Raw genomic sequence first — 15,511 nt, 5'->3', positions numbered from 1 at the left:
AGTAAATGATAAGAATGTCCTGGTAGGAATGCATGTATCCTCACAGAAACTTACAACTTGATGTTGCAGTATCTGTGAGCTCATCCAGATCGTTGGTAGCAGCTTCAAAAACAGTCCAATCAGTGCAATCAAAGCAGTAGATCCTGCTCTGCTTCATTAGTCCATCTTTTTACAGTCCTTATTACAGGTTTAGCTGATTTCAGTTTCTGCCTGTAGGTCGGTATGAGATGAACCAAACAGTGATCAGAGAGCCCCAAAGCTGCCCGTGGGACAAAGTGATCCGCATTTTTTTTTGTGGTTTAACATTGGTCCAGTATATTTCTGTCACTTGTGGGACATGTAACGTGCTGTCTGTATTTTGGTAGTTCACGGTAAAGATTTGCTTTGTTAAAATCCCCAAGAATGATTAAAAGAGAGTCAGGATACCTTTGTTCTGTTTCAGCTATTTGTTCAGCCAGCTGTTGTAGCGCCGCGCTGTCACACGTGTCTGGAGGGATGTATACATTCACGAGAATGAAAGAGGAAAACTCCCGAGGCGAGTAGAAGGGTTTACAGTTTATGAAATGTGCCTCTAAATTAGGAGAGCACATCTTCTTCAGTGTTGTTACATCTGAACACCAACTTTCGTTAATGTAGAAACACAATCCACCACCTCGTTTTCCCCGTTAGCTCCGCGATGCGATCCGCTCGGAACAGCTGGAAGCCCGGCAGATGTATTGCGTTGTCCGGTATGGCTTCACTCAGCCAGGTTTCAGTGAAGCACAGAGCAGCAGAGTTTAAAAAATCCTTGTTAGTGCGGGTGAGGAGAAGAAGTTCGTCCGTTTTGTTAGGAAGGGATCGGAGATTCGCGAGATGAATACTGGGGAGTGCAGTGCGCAGGCCGCGCTCGCGGAGTTTAACCAGCACGCCGGCTCGCTTCCCGCGTTTGCGTCTGACCGCGCGTTTGAACAACGCTGCCCCTCCGACGAGAATGTCCAGCAAGACGTCCGAATAATCAAAAACTGTAGAAAAGTTATCTGATGTGTATTTCCTAATGTCCAGTAGTTCGTCTTTGGTGAAACTGATAGGTAAGAATGACTAAACGCAGAAAAAACGAACAAAAACAACACAATAGCTGGAGAGCGACACACCGAGGCAGCCATCCGCGGCGCCATCTTGAATGGAGAATGTATACTTTATGACGTAATTTTTCGATTTGATCAAGAACGTAAACCAATGCCAATGATGTTTGTAGCTAGTTAGTTCTTTCCTATTTTGTGTGTATAAGACAAACGTGTATAAAGTTAAAAAAATTATATGTAATTGCAACAGCAAACTTCAGCTGCTGTTATCAGATGTTTTCATGTTCTGTTGGGATTTTAACACAGTTGCTGTAGAAAATCCTGCTGAGATCTGATTGGCTGATTGAGTCCTGATAAGATCACCTGTTGCCACTAACTAATCATGCTTCAGTCTCAGTTTGCTTGTATATAAGAAGCCGTCTCCCCCATTCATACATGGTCTGTGTGGAATTGTTGCGTTGTTGACAATGTAAGTTTCTTTCTGATTGTTTGTTTAAAGGATTGTGTTTGATATGATATATTGAATTCTAGTTATGTATAGTTTCTCTTTGGTGTTATATTCATTTGAATTGTTAAAGTTGATATCAGATGTATGGTTTAAGATCTGCAGATGTGTTTGTAATCTATTAATTGTTTCTATGTTTATGTTTAGAAACCAACAATTACCATCTAAGAAATGTCTACTCCTACATGTTGAGTACAATAAACTGAGAGCAATAACTGATGACTGAATGAGTTTTAATGGACCCACCGTTCCAGTAGCAACAGCTGAATCAGCCTAAATGTCCAACTAGTTTTTTACATGGTCCTTCGAGCCGGAGAGGCTGCTGGAATGGAGACTGAGGATGACTGTGTGAGACCTAAACGTTCATCTAGGATCGTAAAACCTCCAAGATGGCACCAAGATTATATGATGGCTCAGTCAAATCCATCAATTCATCCAATTGGAAAATTGTCAAATCAGCCAGAGGATTTGAGCCATTTCGTTGCCTCACAAGGAGCTTCCATTACCGCAACTCAAAATGAAGTGAAGTCTTTATCTGAGGAGATTAAACAAATGAAAGGAATGTTGTTGGATGTGGGACAAATGATGAAAGATCTGCAAAGGAAAAGACATTCTTCATTTTCTACTAGCTCTGAATGCAGTTCTATTCAAGCATCCCCAGTTCATATCCCAATGCAAGCAAAGCAGCAAGAAGAGATGAATGTTAGAGATTCTATTGTGGATGAGTTGAGTGAATGTATGCGACAACATCAAACCAGGCCGGACAATGTGCTTTCTACACCACCAAAGATTCAGGGACAAAATACTTTGCCCCCCGCACAGTATGCGCAGCCTACCATCCCATTAGCGACCACTAGAGAGCCATCAGAGAGACAACACCAGCAGCTTTCTGATCCATGTCTACCTAATAGGCCATCAATTCCTTTACCAGAAAACCTCAGGTCACAACCTTTAATGGATCCCATTGTAAGGGGTGACAGCTTAATCCAGCCACAATGTAATGGTCCTCCATGGCTATCTTCAGTCAGTCATCAAATGAATCCCAGTTTCTATCCAAGTGATCAACAAGTAGGAAGGGATCAAAGCTTATTGCCATCTGGTCAAATGCAGGGAAATGCATTTTGTATGCCTGGTCATCCATGGATGCCTCCAAGTTGGCCAACCTACTTCCCAAGTGGAGGCTTGTTAAACCCACTGTACCTACCTGATATCCCTTATCCAGTATTATATCCATCTCATAGTCAAAATGCTCCACTTAATTGGGTTCTTCCTAGAGTTGCCACGTTGCCTCCTAGAGATTTATCAGTTGGATTTCCTTATACTTCTCTTGGACATTTACATCAAACTCCCTTAGAACAGCAGACAGCTAGAACAGCTGTACGTCAGCAAGATAACCCTTCCATTATGTTGCCACAGAATCATTTGACACCAAGAGTTATTACTACGGCATCAGCACCTCAGGGCCAGCAAAGAGATGTGAATCAAATAACTGCATTCTCCCCAAATGGAATTCAGATGATGGTACCTGATCAGCATACGTCTATTCATTCAGCAGTGAATGTGCCCCACCCAGCTATGTCAGCTCTACTTCCTTCCAGGTCAGCCCGTATTGAGCGACTTTCATTTCCAAATTTGAAGAGTGATGACCCCCAAGAGTTTGCCATGCTGAATATGGCTCTGAAGAATTTGTTACCCTTAGAGGAAACTGAGCAATATAAGTACCACATTCTTCTGGATCATTTGAAGTTGGATGCAGCTCGACTTCTTGCCTTAGCTTATGCCCATCATTCGCAGCCTTATACCATGGCCTTAAAGGCTCTACATAAGAGATATGGTCAACAACCCCAGCTGGTGCTCCGAGAGATTGCTACTATTAAGAACTTGCCCGCTGTACGTTCAGGCGATTCTGCTGGATTTGGCGCATTTGCTGTACGAGTTCAAGCTCTTGTGGGAATGCTTCAATCCTGGGATCATGAAGAAGGAGCAAAGGAGTTATCATGTGCATCCCATGTCCATCAGTTACTCAGTAAACTTCCAGCACATCAGGTTGCTAGTTTTGCAAGATATGCCAAAACAACCTGACCAGACCAGTCCTATGACTTAGTGAATTTCTCAGTTTGGTTAGAAGAGGAATCAGATTGTCAGAATCTAGCAACCCAAGTGTTTGAACAACACCAAGGTATGAAGAAGTTCCAGGTAAGAGAAGGAAGGCCTACCAAGAGCCAATACCACACAGCTACTTTCCTTCATGGTGTGAGTCAAGAAGTTTATCCCACTCAAAGTAACACTGAAACTGCGAACCATGAAATTAATCAGCGACAGGGCAAGAAGGAGGGCCTTCAACCATCATGTGCATACTGTGGCAGTAAGGATCATCATCTCAGTCATTGTCCTGAATTTCAGAGCTTTGATATGGTAGCCAAACGGAAATGGATTGTTGACAACAATCGTTGTTGGAGATGTGGTTGGGCCCATAGATCATCCAAGTGTGACTTAAGAGGAAAATGTCCGTTGTGTCAGGATCGTCACTTAGGAGTATTGCATGAAGTAAATGCTCGCAAACCAGACTCTAGGATATTCTATTTGAGCCGAGCAAGTGGCCTTAACTCTGTTCTTCTGAAAATTGTGAAGGTAGTTCTGAGCCACAAAGGAAATACTCTGGAGACATATGCCATCCTAGATGATGGTTCAGAAAGATCCATGCTAATGTCTTCTGCAGCAGAGAGTTTAGGTCTTCATGGGGCGGCAGAATCATTGGTTCTTCGAACCATTCGGCAAGACACAGAGAAAATTGAAGGTGCAACAGTTTCCTTTTCCATATCTCCAGCTTCTCATAAGCAAAGTAAATACCAGATACAAGGTGCCTTTACTGCTCAAATGATTGATTTACCCGAACAGACTTATCCTGTGCAAATCTTACAGCGACGCTACCAACATCTAAGAGGCCTCCCTCTGGAGGAGTTTCAGAAAGTTAAACCTTTGCTACTAGTGGGAGCTGATCATCCTCACCTTCTTAGCCCCAAAGAGCGAGTACGTTTTGGACCACCTGGAAGTCCAGCAGCTTTGCATACTCGACTGGGGTGGGCATTACAAGGACCTACTTCTTTGGGTGAAAAGACAAATTCCCCGACTCAGTGTTTCTTCCAAGCTTCTCGGTCAATGGACCAATTGCATAACGATGTGGAGAAGTTATGGCAAGTTGACGTACTTCCTTTTTCTCAGAATCCTAGGCATGCTCTGCGTTCTAAGCAAGATAAGGATGCTATCGAGTGTCTAGACCAGAAAACAAAGCGTGAAGAAATCAATGGTATCAAAAGATATGCGACTCCTTTACTTCGTGTCAAGAATGCACCTCTCCTTAAAGCATCTCAGGAGGCAGTGATGCCAGCTTTGCGTAGAATGGAGAGACAACTAGCCAAGGATCCTGATCATGCAGCTATCTATGAGCATGAGATTCAGAAACTCATTGAAGCTGGATGTGTTAAGAAACTGAAACCAAATGAGATTGACCTCAGAGATGAATCTTGGTACATTCCTCACCATCTTGTGGAACATAATGGCAAACATCGTGTGGTATTTAATTGTTCCCATCAGTATCGAGGTGAGAGTTTGAATGCCTATTTGTTACCTGGACCGGTACTGGGCCCTTCCTTGATTGGAGTTTTACTTCGGTTTAGAGAACATCAAGTTGCTATAAGTGGAGACATCAAATCCATGTTTCATCAAGTCCGCCTCTTGTCTTCTGATTCTCCTTTGCTACGCTTCTTGTGGCGAAATATGAGAAGAAATGATTCAGCCGATGTCTACGAGTGGCAGGTTTTGCCTTTTGGTGCTACATGTAGTCCGTGTTGTGCGACCTATGTGCTCCAGAAATGTGTTCAGAGCCTTCCTGTTGAGTTTCAAGATGTGCAATCTTCTGTCATGCATTCCTTTTATGTGGATAATTGCCTACAAAGTTTTCCAACTACTAAAGAGGCTAAGGAGATGCTGATGAACTTACGTTCTTCCTTGGCTGAAGGCGGTTTTGAGATTCGGCAGTGGGCCAGTAACCATATTTCTGTGATTGACCACTTACCAACAGAAGCTCGTTCAGTAAGCACTGACTTGTGGTTAAGTCATAATTGCACCGATCCGTGCGAGGGTACTCTTGGGCTCAGTTGGCATTGCTTGCAGGATACTTTGAGCTACAAGCACCGTCTAGTGGAGTATCCTGTCCTAACATTGCGGGTTGCATATCGGGTACTTGCTCGTCAGTACGACCCTCTGGGTTTCATTATTCCATTTACGACACGTGCTAAAGTTCTTCTGCAACAATTGTGGATGAAACCTAATAGAGGATGGGATAATCCAGATATCCCAGAGGGGATTAAAACCGCCTGGATGGCATGGGAAGGAGAGTTGCCAGATTTGGTCAAGATCCAAGTACCTCAATGGTATGGTCAAAAAACCCACAGGGAAGATCCAGTCATCCGAGAGCTTCACATATTCTGCGACGTATCCGAAAAGGCATATGGTTCAGTTGCCTACTTGCATATGAGAAATGGAATTGGTGAGATTTCTATATCTCTGGTCATGGCTCGTTCAAGGGTAGCACCAAAGAAGACCATTTCTATTCCTCGTTTGGAACTGTGTGCTGCTCTGACTGGGGCACAGCTAGCTAACCTGTTGCAAAAGGAACTTACCTTGGCTGTTCAAAAAGTGACACTTTGGTCTGATTCTACAACTGTGTAGACCTGGAACCAGTCCGAATCCTGTCGGTAAAAGATCTTCGTGGCAAACCACATTACGGAGATTCTTGATTATACTAGACCGGATCAGTGGAGATATGTTGACACTGCCAGTAATCCAGCAGATGACATCACTCGAGGCAAGAGACTTGCTGAATTGTCTGCAAATAGTTCTTGGTTTCAAGGACCTACCTTTCTCTATTTGCCCCATCAGCAATGGCCAAAATCTCCAGCCTTAATGACAGAGGAGGTTGGGACAGAGCTGAGAAAACCTTTGTTTTGTGGGCTTAATCAAGCACCAGTTAACTCTCCAAAGTCTAGTGAGTCTCAGTTTAATACCTGGTCAGAGCTGATTGCAGCAACTGTTGAAAACCTCTCGTTGGACTTGGGAGCTGAGATCAAACCTTCTCAAACTGAAGCAGAAGTATATATCCTGCGTCAAGCCCAGAAGGAAGATTTCCCTGAGGAATATAAGCTGCTTAAAGATGGTCATGGAGTTCCTTCGCACAGCCGTTCAGTTGGTCTGGCACCAGAGTATGATCCCGTTACAGAGCTAATAAGAGTGGGTGGACGTCTTCGTCAAAGCGAGGATTTGGATCTTGAAGCTATTTACCCGATTGTCTTAGATCCTAAGAATCATGTAACCAAACTTTTGGTTGCTAACTATGATACAACTCTGTATCATCCCGGACCACAAAGAGTATTCGCCCAGCTTCGCCGGAAATACTGGGTTCTGAGAGGGCGACAGTTAATCAAGAAAATCCAGAGATCATGCTTTGAGTGTAGGAAGTGGAAAGGTGTGCCTTCAGTTCCCAGAATGGCTGATTTACCCGTTTCCAGACTTCGCTTGTATAAGCCTCCATTTTGGTCGACGGGTATGGATTGTTTCGGGCCTTTAACCATCAAAGTAGGTCGCCGACATGAGAAGAGGTGGGGCATTATATTTAAATGCCAGACGACCCGATGTCTTCATTTGGAACTACTTTCTAGTATGGATACTGACAGTTTCCTTATGGCCCTTCGAAGATTTGTAGCCCGTAGAGGTAGGCCCCATGAAATATTATCTGATCAAGGGACTAATTTCAAGGGAGGAGAAAGAGAACTCCGGGAGGCATTTTCGCAGCTTAGTCCCTCCTTTCAGGAGATACTTGCCCAACAGCAAATTAAATTCTCATTTAATCCGCCATATTCCCCCCATTTTGGAGGTACTTGGGAGAGAGAGGTACGGTCTGTTAAGACGGCATTACGAGCAGTCTTGGGAATACAAGTAGTTTCAGAGGAAGTTCTGTATACAGTGCTCATTGAAATTGAGGAGTTGCTAAACTCAAAACCTCTTGGCTATGTGTCTTCAAATCTTTCAGACCCTGATCCAATCACCCCAAATATCCTACTGATGGGGCGGCGAGATGCCTCTCTTCCACAAGTGATGTATGCAGATTCAGAACTACTTACTCGTAGAAAGTGGAGACACAGTCGAGACACAGTCAAGTTCTTGCGGATCGATTCTGGGTCAGTTTTGTCCGAGATTATCTTCCAAGTCTTCAGACTCGTCAAAAGTGGGAACGTGATGGTAATCCTACTGCTCCTTCTGCCATTGTCATGATTGTGGACCCTCAGCTTCCGCGTGGACACTGGCCTATCGGGACTGTTAGTAAGATTTTGCCAAGTCCTGATGGAAGAGTGAGAGTTGCTGAGATCTTCAGTAAAGGGAAATCTTTAATTCGTCCTGTCAGCCGTCTAATTGTTCTTTCTGAATTGACTGATACGGATCATCCAATTGTATGAATTTCCTGTAGATACAAATATGTTAACATATTTGGGGGCGGCTGTAGAAAATCCTGCTGAGATCTGATTGGCTGATTGAGTCCTGATAAGATCACCTGTTGCCACTAACTAATCATGCTTCAGTCTCAGTTTGCTTGTATATAAGGGGGCTTTTCCACTGGGCTCGTTTGCTGCGGTCCGAGCCCGAGCGCGTTTGTTCCCGGCGCCCCCCGCAGCATTGCTCTGGTTTCACACTCAACTTGATTCTATCGAACTCTGGTGCGTTTGCGTGCATCTTACGTCATTGCAAACGTGCACGGCGCATGATAGAAAACACGACGCGGGTCAATATATTGTGTTTTTTATTAATTTGGTGCCATTATTCATAGCTGAGTAAACAACCCAGGTTAACTGTGTGTTTGTGTGTGTGTGTTTCGCATAAGCTGTTTTTCCGCTGCTTGCAAATGGACTCTTTTGAGGAGACAGTGGATTTCCATTAATTTGTTGCCCTGATTGCACGCACTATGCGCGAATACACTGCAGACTCACTCTTGCTCGTATCCAGGGTAAATCTTCATCCCTTACGTGTGTTTTATTTAACTAAATACATCATAATCGACTAAAACGCATGCGCAGGATACTTTACTTCCTGAACAAGTGCGCACCCGAGTCCGTGTAGTTTTCACATACACGCGAATCGCAGCACGGTTCGGGAGCAACCGAACTCAGACCACCTCCTCCAGGTAGTCTCGGGTTCGGTACCCCAGTGCGCACCCGGGTCCCATGACAGGGTTCACATTAGCGATTTTTCGTGCGAACCGTGCCCCGTTCCGAACTAAACTGCCAGTGTGAAAGCCCCCTAAGAAGCCGTCTCCCCCATTCATACATGGTCTGTGTGGAATTGTTGCGTTGTTGACAATGTAAGTTTCTTTCTGATTGTTTGTTTAAAGGATTGTGTTTGATATGATATATTGAATTCTAGTTATGTATAGTTTCTCTTTGGTGCTATATTCATTTGAATTGTTAAAGTTGATATCAGATGTATGGTTTAAGATCTGCAGATGTGTTTGTAATCTATTAATTGTTTCTATGTTTATGTTTAGAAACCAACAATTACCATCTAAGAAATGTCTACTCCTACATGTTGAGTACAATAAACTGAGAGCAATAACTGATGACTGAATGAGTTTTAATGGACCCACCGTTCCAGTAGCAACAGCTGAATCAGCCTAAATGTCCAACTAGTTTTTTACAGTTGCCACATGTACACCTAAAGAAAACGATACACAGAGTAAACTAAGTTTAGTGAATAGATAAAGTTCATTATATCGACAAAACAATAACTTTAAAAAACGGTATTTCTCAGTCATTTATTCAGTTATATTAAACATTTAATCCGGAGAAAACCGTATCTCAAAAGCTAACAAGCAGCAGTAGCATTTTCAAATAACAGCATATCGAAATTCTTATATAATAATAGTAGAATAGAATAATAATAATGATTCAAAAATGTACCATTCAGAAACGTTTTGTAAGAGCCGTGTTTGGGGAGGTTCTGCTTGACTCTCTTGATTGCCGCTTTCTAGGTCTGATTCTGGCTCAAGCTGATACGGCAGTATCGACACCATTATTTACATTTGACCGGAGCACATGCAGCTTTCGCCTGTAAAGGTAATGGGCGTGAAGTTTCCGGACAACGTGCACTACGCAGTTTAGCCAATTACAACACACCGGCCCAACTAACCAATCTGAGCCCATTGCCTGTTTCTGAGGGAGTGGTTTCATAGAATCAGGAAGTCAACCGGTCGTTCAAATGACAGAGGAGAAAGCGGCTTTCAACAAAGGTGAAATTTATGAAAAATAAGGCTTTAAAAAAAAAACACGAAGACATGTTATATTGCACCCCATAAACACAGTCATGCAAAGAAAAAAAAGCAGTAAACCACCCCTTTAAAAGGTTATACATGCTATTTATTTGTAATAATGTGTAAAATGTTCTGGTTTATATTAAAATTATTGATAAAATCACGGAATTTAGAGATAAATAAAATAAAAAAATTACAAAAATATCCAAAAACATAGCATTAAAAAGTAGAAAAAACATGATCAAAATGAAATTATTTAAGATTATTAATAAAAAAACAAAACATCACAACTATAAATTTAGGGCTTCAGGTAATTTTGAACTGCGAGAAGGATGAGGTTTTTGTTCTCAAATCATCTTCTAGGGTGAAAATGAGCTGCTGATAAAGCAACATAAATACCAGCTGATGAATATATAAAGCCATTAAAAAAAAATTAAGATTTATCAATAACAAAATAAGATGTAATAAGAAATGACATCATCTATGTTCGTGGTGTGGGAATTTGAGCTGGATCCTGTTCAGCTCTCCTGGATCTGATGTCATAAACCAGCACAACTATAGCAACCACAGCAGCCACGCCCACCAGCGCAGTGACGACCAATCGGATCACAGCTTCAGCATCATCACAACCGTGGACAGAGTCTGAAGAGTAAAAGCATGAATCTGAGATCAGCTCAGTGAACGAAGCTAATATCAGTAATATCAGCGTTGTCGTACCTAAACATGTGTGACAGAGCTGAGTGAAGTCCAGATGTTGAGTCTTCTCAGTGAATGAACTGTTCAGCACGCATTTGTAGGTGTTTTTATCCTGATATTCCACCTCCAGAGGTAGAGAGAGACTGATGCTGAGATCAGACACACTGATGCTGGACAATAAACCGTTTCCTTTGTACCAGGAGAGAGTCACATGACTCACATTCACAGCTGAACACACCAATGAACATCTGGACACTGATGATCCTGATGATGGTGAAGTTTGAGGGCAGTAACTGAAGATAGCAGGAACAGGTAGAGGAGCTGGAAAACATGAGAGAATAAACACAACATGAGTATAAATGAAGATGATCTGATTACCCAGCTAACTGGAAACGTTCTCATAACTTTGGCTAACATTCTGTCAACAAACATTCCTTCTGTAACATTAATAGGATGTTTGTTCAATATTATCTGGTCTTCAATAATGTTCTCAAAAGGTTAGCACAAAAATGTTATTTATACATTGTAGAAGGTTTTTGAAATGTCCTCATAATGTTGGGAGAAAACGTTTTTAGAACATTCTTGGGAACATCCTTCAAACATTAGAATGACAACTAACTTCACATGAATAAGGTTGTGTTTGGTGTTTTAAAAGAACACACTTGGAACGTGGGAAAGTTTTGTGGTCTGTCCAATAGTTTTTGTTACCAACTTTCCTCTTAAATTTATGCAAAGGTGATGAAAGTGTTAGAATTAAACACGTATAACAATGTTAATGAAATCACCACATATTTTCATAAGTATTTGATGAATGTTCTCATCGTGTTGGCAGAAAACATTCCGTGAACAAAATTATTCGAATATCCTTCAAAATATTAAGGATCACAAACTTTCTGGCTCAAAATGGCTGAAGTTTGGATGCTACACAGCAAAATCCTGTGTGTTTAATTTGTGTCCACACTACAGATTGCTAAATAACACTGCAGCGGTGTTGGAGTTAATTCAATTATTGAGTGACGATTGAGTATTAGTGATGAAACACTGAAAGAAAGAGGAACAAACATTTGGTGTCACCATTGTGGTGATTAGTGTTTCATGGAATATGAAATGAATATGAAAATATGAAAATGGAAAAATGTTATTGTGAAGTGGTTTGATTCACTGATCAGAAGTGTGTTTTGTTATTAATTTGTATAAGTATTGTGATTATCAGATACTCTGAAAAATGATGTTAGCATATTGTGAGCAGGAAGTTATTAACTACTGTGTTGTGTAAACACTCACAGACATCAACAATCGACATATGAAACACCGAAACGGTGACATTCTTCATGCTGCAGTGCATATTGGGTACCAGCATACATGACTCCCAGCATGCACTGAGGCATGAATAAATTATGTAGCTGAATTCTTTTAATATTTATATTTTAATATTTTTTGTCACCATTGTTGAGGTTTGTATGGTGAGTTTTAATGTCTAAGTGTCTCTATTTTCTTAAAAGTGGTTGTAGCATTTTTGGAAAATCTCACACAGACCTCAGTTTTACAAGTGACCTTCGTATCACAACGGCTGTGTTTATTACTTTTTTGCTTCAATTAGTTATTGCTTCCACTTCATGACTATTTAAATCAGTAATGAAACTGCCTTAGTGTGGTTTAAACAGCTGCTTTATCTGCAGTCATTTAACGCTTATCAAAGCAGACATGTTGATCTGACTCTTTAATCAGTCTCGTTCTTTATCAATACACAAATATTCTGTGAAAACACTACTTTAATTGCTAAAGAGAAAGTTAAAAAAAGTCAAGAGCACAACTAAAGCAAACACTGATCACCATCATAGTGACTTCAAACTAAACTTATTTTCAGCCAACATCTAAATCTGTTTCTGTTCCTCTTTTCTTCAGTGATTCTGCTTGTTCAGCAGGTGTTCGAACGTTTCAAAGAATGTTTCAGGTACATCATACTTTAAATGACGTCCTATTAACATTAAGGAAACTAGACATTTTCATGTTCTTGGGATGTTATAAATCAACGTTCCTAGAATGTTGAGTTGTTAATAAATAATTAAGTTTTAAGTATGTTTCAGGAACATCATATTAACATTTCAAAAAACATTCTTAGAACAACACATGTTTTAGCTGGGTAGAGAAGGAAAGAAGACAACACTAACACTGACTGAGGAAGAAACATTCAGAATGACCAAGGCTGGTAAAAAAAAAAAAAAGAGCATCATAAAAACAACTGATTAAACCGGTTAAACTCACCATAGATGCTGAGCATGAAAACCTTCATAGTTTGGTTGATCTGTAGTTGATAAAATCCAGCGTGTTCAGTTCTGGTGTTTGTGATGGTCAGAGATCCAGTTTCACGATCCACCTGCAGTCTGTCTCTGAACCTCCCATCAAGAACATCATCATGTACAGTGATGCGGTCTCCTGATTGATTGATTTCAGCTATTAAATAGTTTCCAAACTTCCAGAGAATATTCCTCATTTCTCTTTCAGTGTCTAAAGTGACAGAATCCCCCTCCATCACTGACACTGACTTCATCTCATCTTTATCACCAAACACACCTGAAGAACGAACAGAAACAGAGTTTGTCACAGACTAGGACTTTGAAATGCCTTTATCATAGTAAATACTAAATTCACCAAAGTAAACCATTTGAAATTAAATTATAACAGAATAATATCCCAAAGTAATCACAACAGAAGAAATATGGTGTGTGGATTAATATTTGTGGTGATTAAAATATGAAACAGATAAAACTGATAATTAACTGACCATGGACAATGAGAACGAAAGACTTCTTCATACGGTTGGTCTGTAGTTCGTAACGTCCAGCATGTTCAGTTGCGGTGTTTTTGATGGTCAGACATCCAGTTTGATGATCCACCTTCATTCTGCCTCTGAATCTCGCATCAAAATCATCATTTAGGGTCACACTGCTGTCTGTAACACTGATTTCAGCTATTAAAGTGTTTTCAGGTCCAAACCTCCAGCGAATCAGATCATTACTCCTCATTTCTCTGTCAGTGTGTAAAGTGACAAAGTCTCCCTCCATCACTGACACTGAATTCATCTCATCTGTAACACCAAACACACCTAAAGAGAACAGACATTAAGGCTTGTAAACATTTTTAGGTTTTACTGAAGTAAAAGTTTAAAAATACTTGTATCTTTGTGGTGATTTTGAATACATTTTAGCTCCACACAATATCACACACAGAAAGCACTTCAGATGAGAATAACGTCTTCAACGAAAACTAATGCTGCTGGTATTTGAGTTTCAGTGTTATATAAAGGAAATTTAGAAGAAAACAACACTAAATCTGAAGCAGAAAGAACTGAAATCATAAAAACACTTCAAACTCACCAACCAGACGCCACAAGCACAAACAGAACCGAACCATGTGAAACATTTTCTGCAACAGTTTCAGTTCACAAATATCAAAAGACAAACAGGGTTTATTAATACAATGACAGATGCATTGCTGTGAGAGCTGCTGTGTAAAAAGAACCATACATCTTTAGCCGTGTTGATGTGTAAGAGCTTTTTCCCCCATTTCACAATGTTTGAAGGTTACCACATTGAGCTCCAGTGGTTCACAACTTCCTATATAGATTGATGGCGTAATCTTCACCTTTAGTCAGTCAGAACTTCGTAGTCACTTTATTTGAGAAGTTAAAAATCCCTCAGCCTGTTAGCTTCCCCTTATCTTCCTCCCACCACCTCTTTTGAAAAAAATGAAGAAATGTTACACCCAAATGAAAATATGTGCGGTTCATGAAGCCTTTGCACTACAAACATTAGTGTGGTCTCATTTGTAAGTAGGCACTTGGACATCAAGTCGAAATTGATTGTTGTCATAAAGGGGGAAAAAAAATTCAAGTGCTTTCATTTATTGTGAAGTATATACAAATATTAGTGTGGTCTCATTTGTAAGTAGGCACTTGGACATCAAGTCAAAATTAATTGTTGTCATAAAGGGGGGAAAAAAAACGTCAAGTGCTTTCATTTATTGTGAAGTATATACAAATATTAGTGTGGTCTCATTTGAAAGTAGACACTGGTAGTTTGTCATCAAGTCAGAATTAAATGTTGTCATAAAGGGAGAAAAGAATTTAAAATGTATTTGTATGAAATGTCTTTAAGGCCTTAAGACATGCCATGTTATGTGCTAATTTATTTAGAGAAGACTTTAGAATGCTGTTTATTGTCATCTTTTAAGCATCATTCAGTCTACTGTCTATATTGTATAATGGTTTAAACTGCCTCATTCAGTTTTAGTCTTCCCTGCACACATTCACACCTCTCATGCCTGGATATTCCTCTCATTATTATTATTACTTTGTCTTTATTACTGACGGCTATCTATTCACATCATTTTAACCCAGTATTTCTTTGATCAAAGACATTTTTTGATTTTTTTCTTTGAGCATTTCTTTGCACCTTAAAAAAAAAGAAAAACATTCCAATGATCTTTACTTCTCGAAATTAATCAAAACATAATCGTTCCTGGTAGCAGGTGCATAACAGCTAGCTAGCATGTTAGCTTAGCACAGCATCAAAATATGACAATTTATGAGATAAAAACCATGTTTTTGCTTTACTGACTTTATAAGTCAGTTGAGTGTTTGAAATTACTTCCTTCTGTGATCTGATGTGGCTTTGTATCACAGAATGAGAGAAATAATACATTATTTTATAGTATTCTGTACTGTGATAAAGGTTGTGTTGATTAGGGACTGTTCGTTTTTTATTTAAGGGGCCACCGGAGGAAATTTGAGATCTTTAGTCAAAAAAGACTTGACCCTCCCTTCGCCATAATAAATTTTTCTATGACCCTCCAAAATGATTGTGAAAAAAGGCATGACCCTCCCCGATAATT

The 15,511-nt window shown here is 40.3% G+C and overlaps 1 protein-coding gene across 1 annotated transcript; it reads right to left on the bottom strand.

Annotated features, from left to right (window-relative positions):
* Positions 1-10,006: 10,006 nt before the first annotated feature.
* On the bottom strand, positions 10,007-14,167 carry LOC143718345 (uncharacterized). Its single transcript, XM_077209431.1, has 5 exons — positions 13,996-14,167; positions 13,404-13,724; positions 12,884-13,192; positions 10,640-10,939; positions 10,007-10,564 (listed from the first exon to the last, which is right to left on the bottom strand). Exons 1-5 carry the CDS (start codon positions 14,141-14,143, stop codon positions 10,404-10,406), a joined length of 1,239 nt encoding a protein of 412 aa, XP_077065546.1. The 5' UTR covers positions 14,144-14,167; the 3' UTR covers positions 10,007-10,403.
* Between the last annotated feature and the right edge of the window lie 1,344 nt (positions 14,168-15,511).

The sequence above is a fragment of the Siphateles boraxobius genome, unplaced genomic scaffold (assembly GCF_051911475.1).
Source record: "Siphateles boraxobius isolate OS27281-9 unplaced genomic scaffold, OSU_SipBor_1 61, whole genome shotgun sequence".
In the NCBI taxonomy this organism is placed as follows: domain Eukaryota; kingdom Metazoa; phylum Chordata; class Actinopteri; order Cypriniformes; family Leuciscidae; genus Siphateles; species Siphateles boraxobius.
The sequence above is the reverse complement of the archived record's forward strand: the minus strand, read 5'-3'. Positions and strand labels throughout refer to the sequence as shown.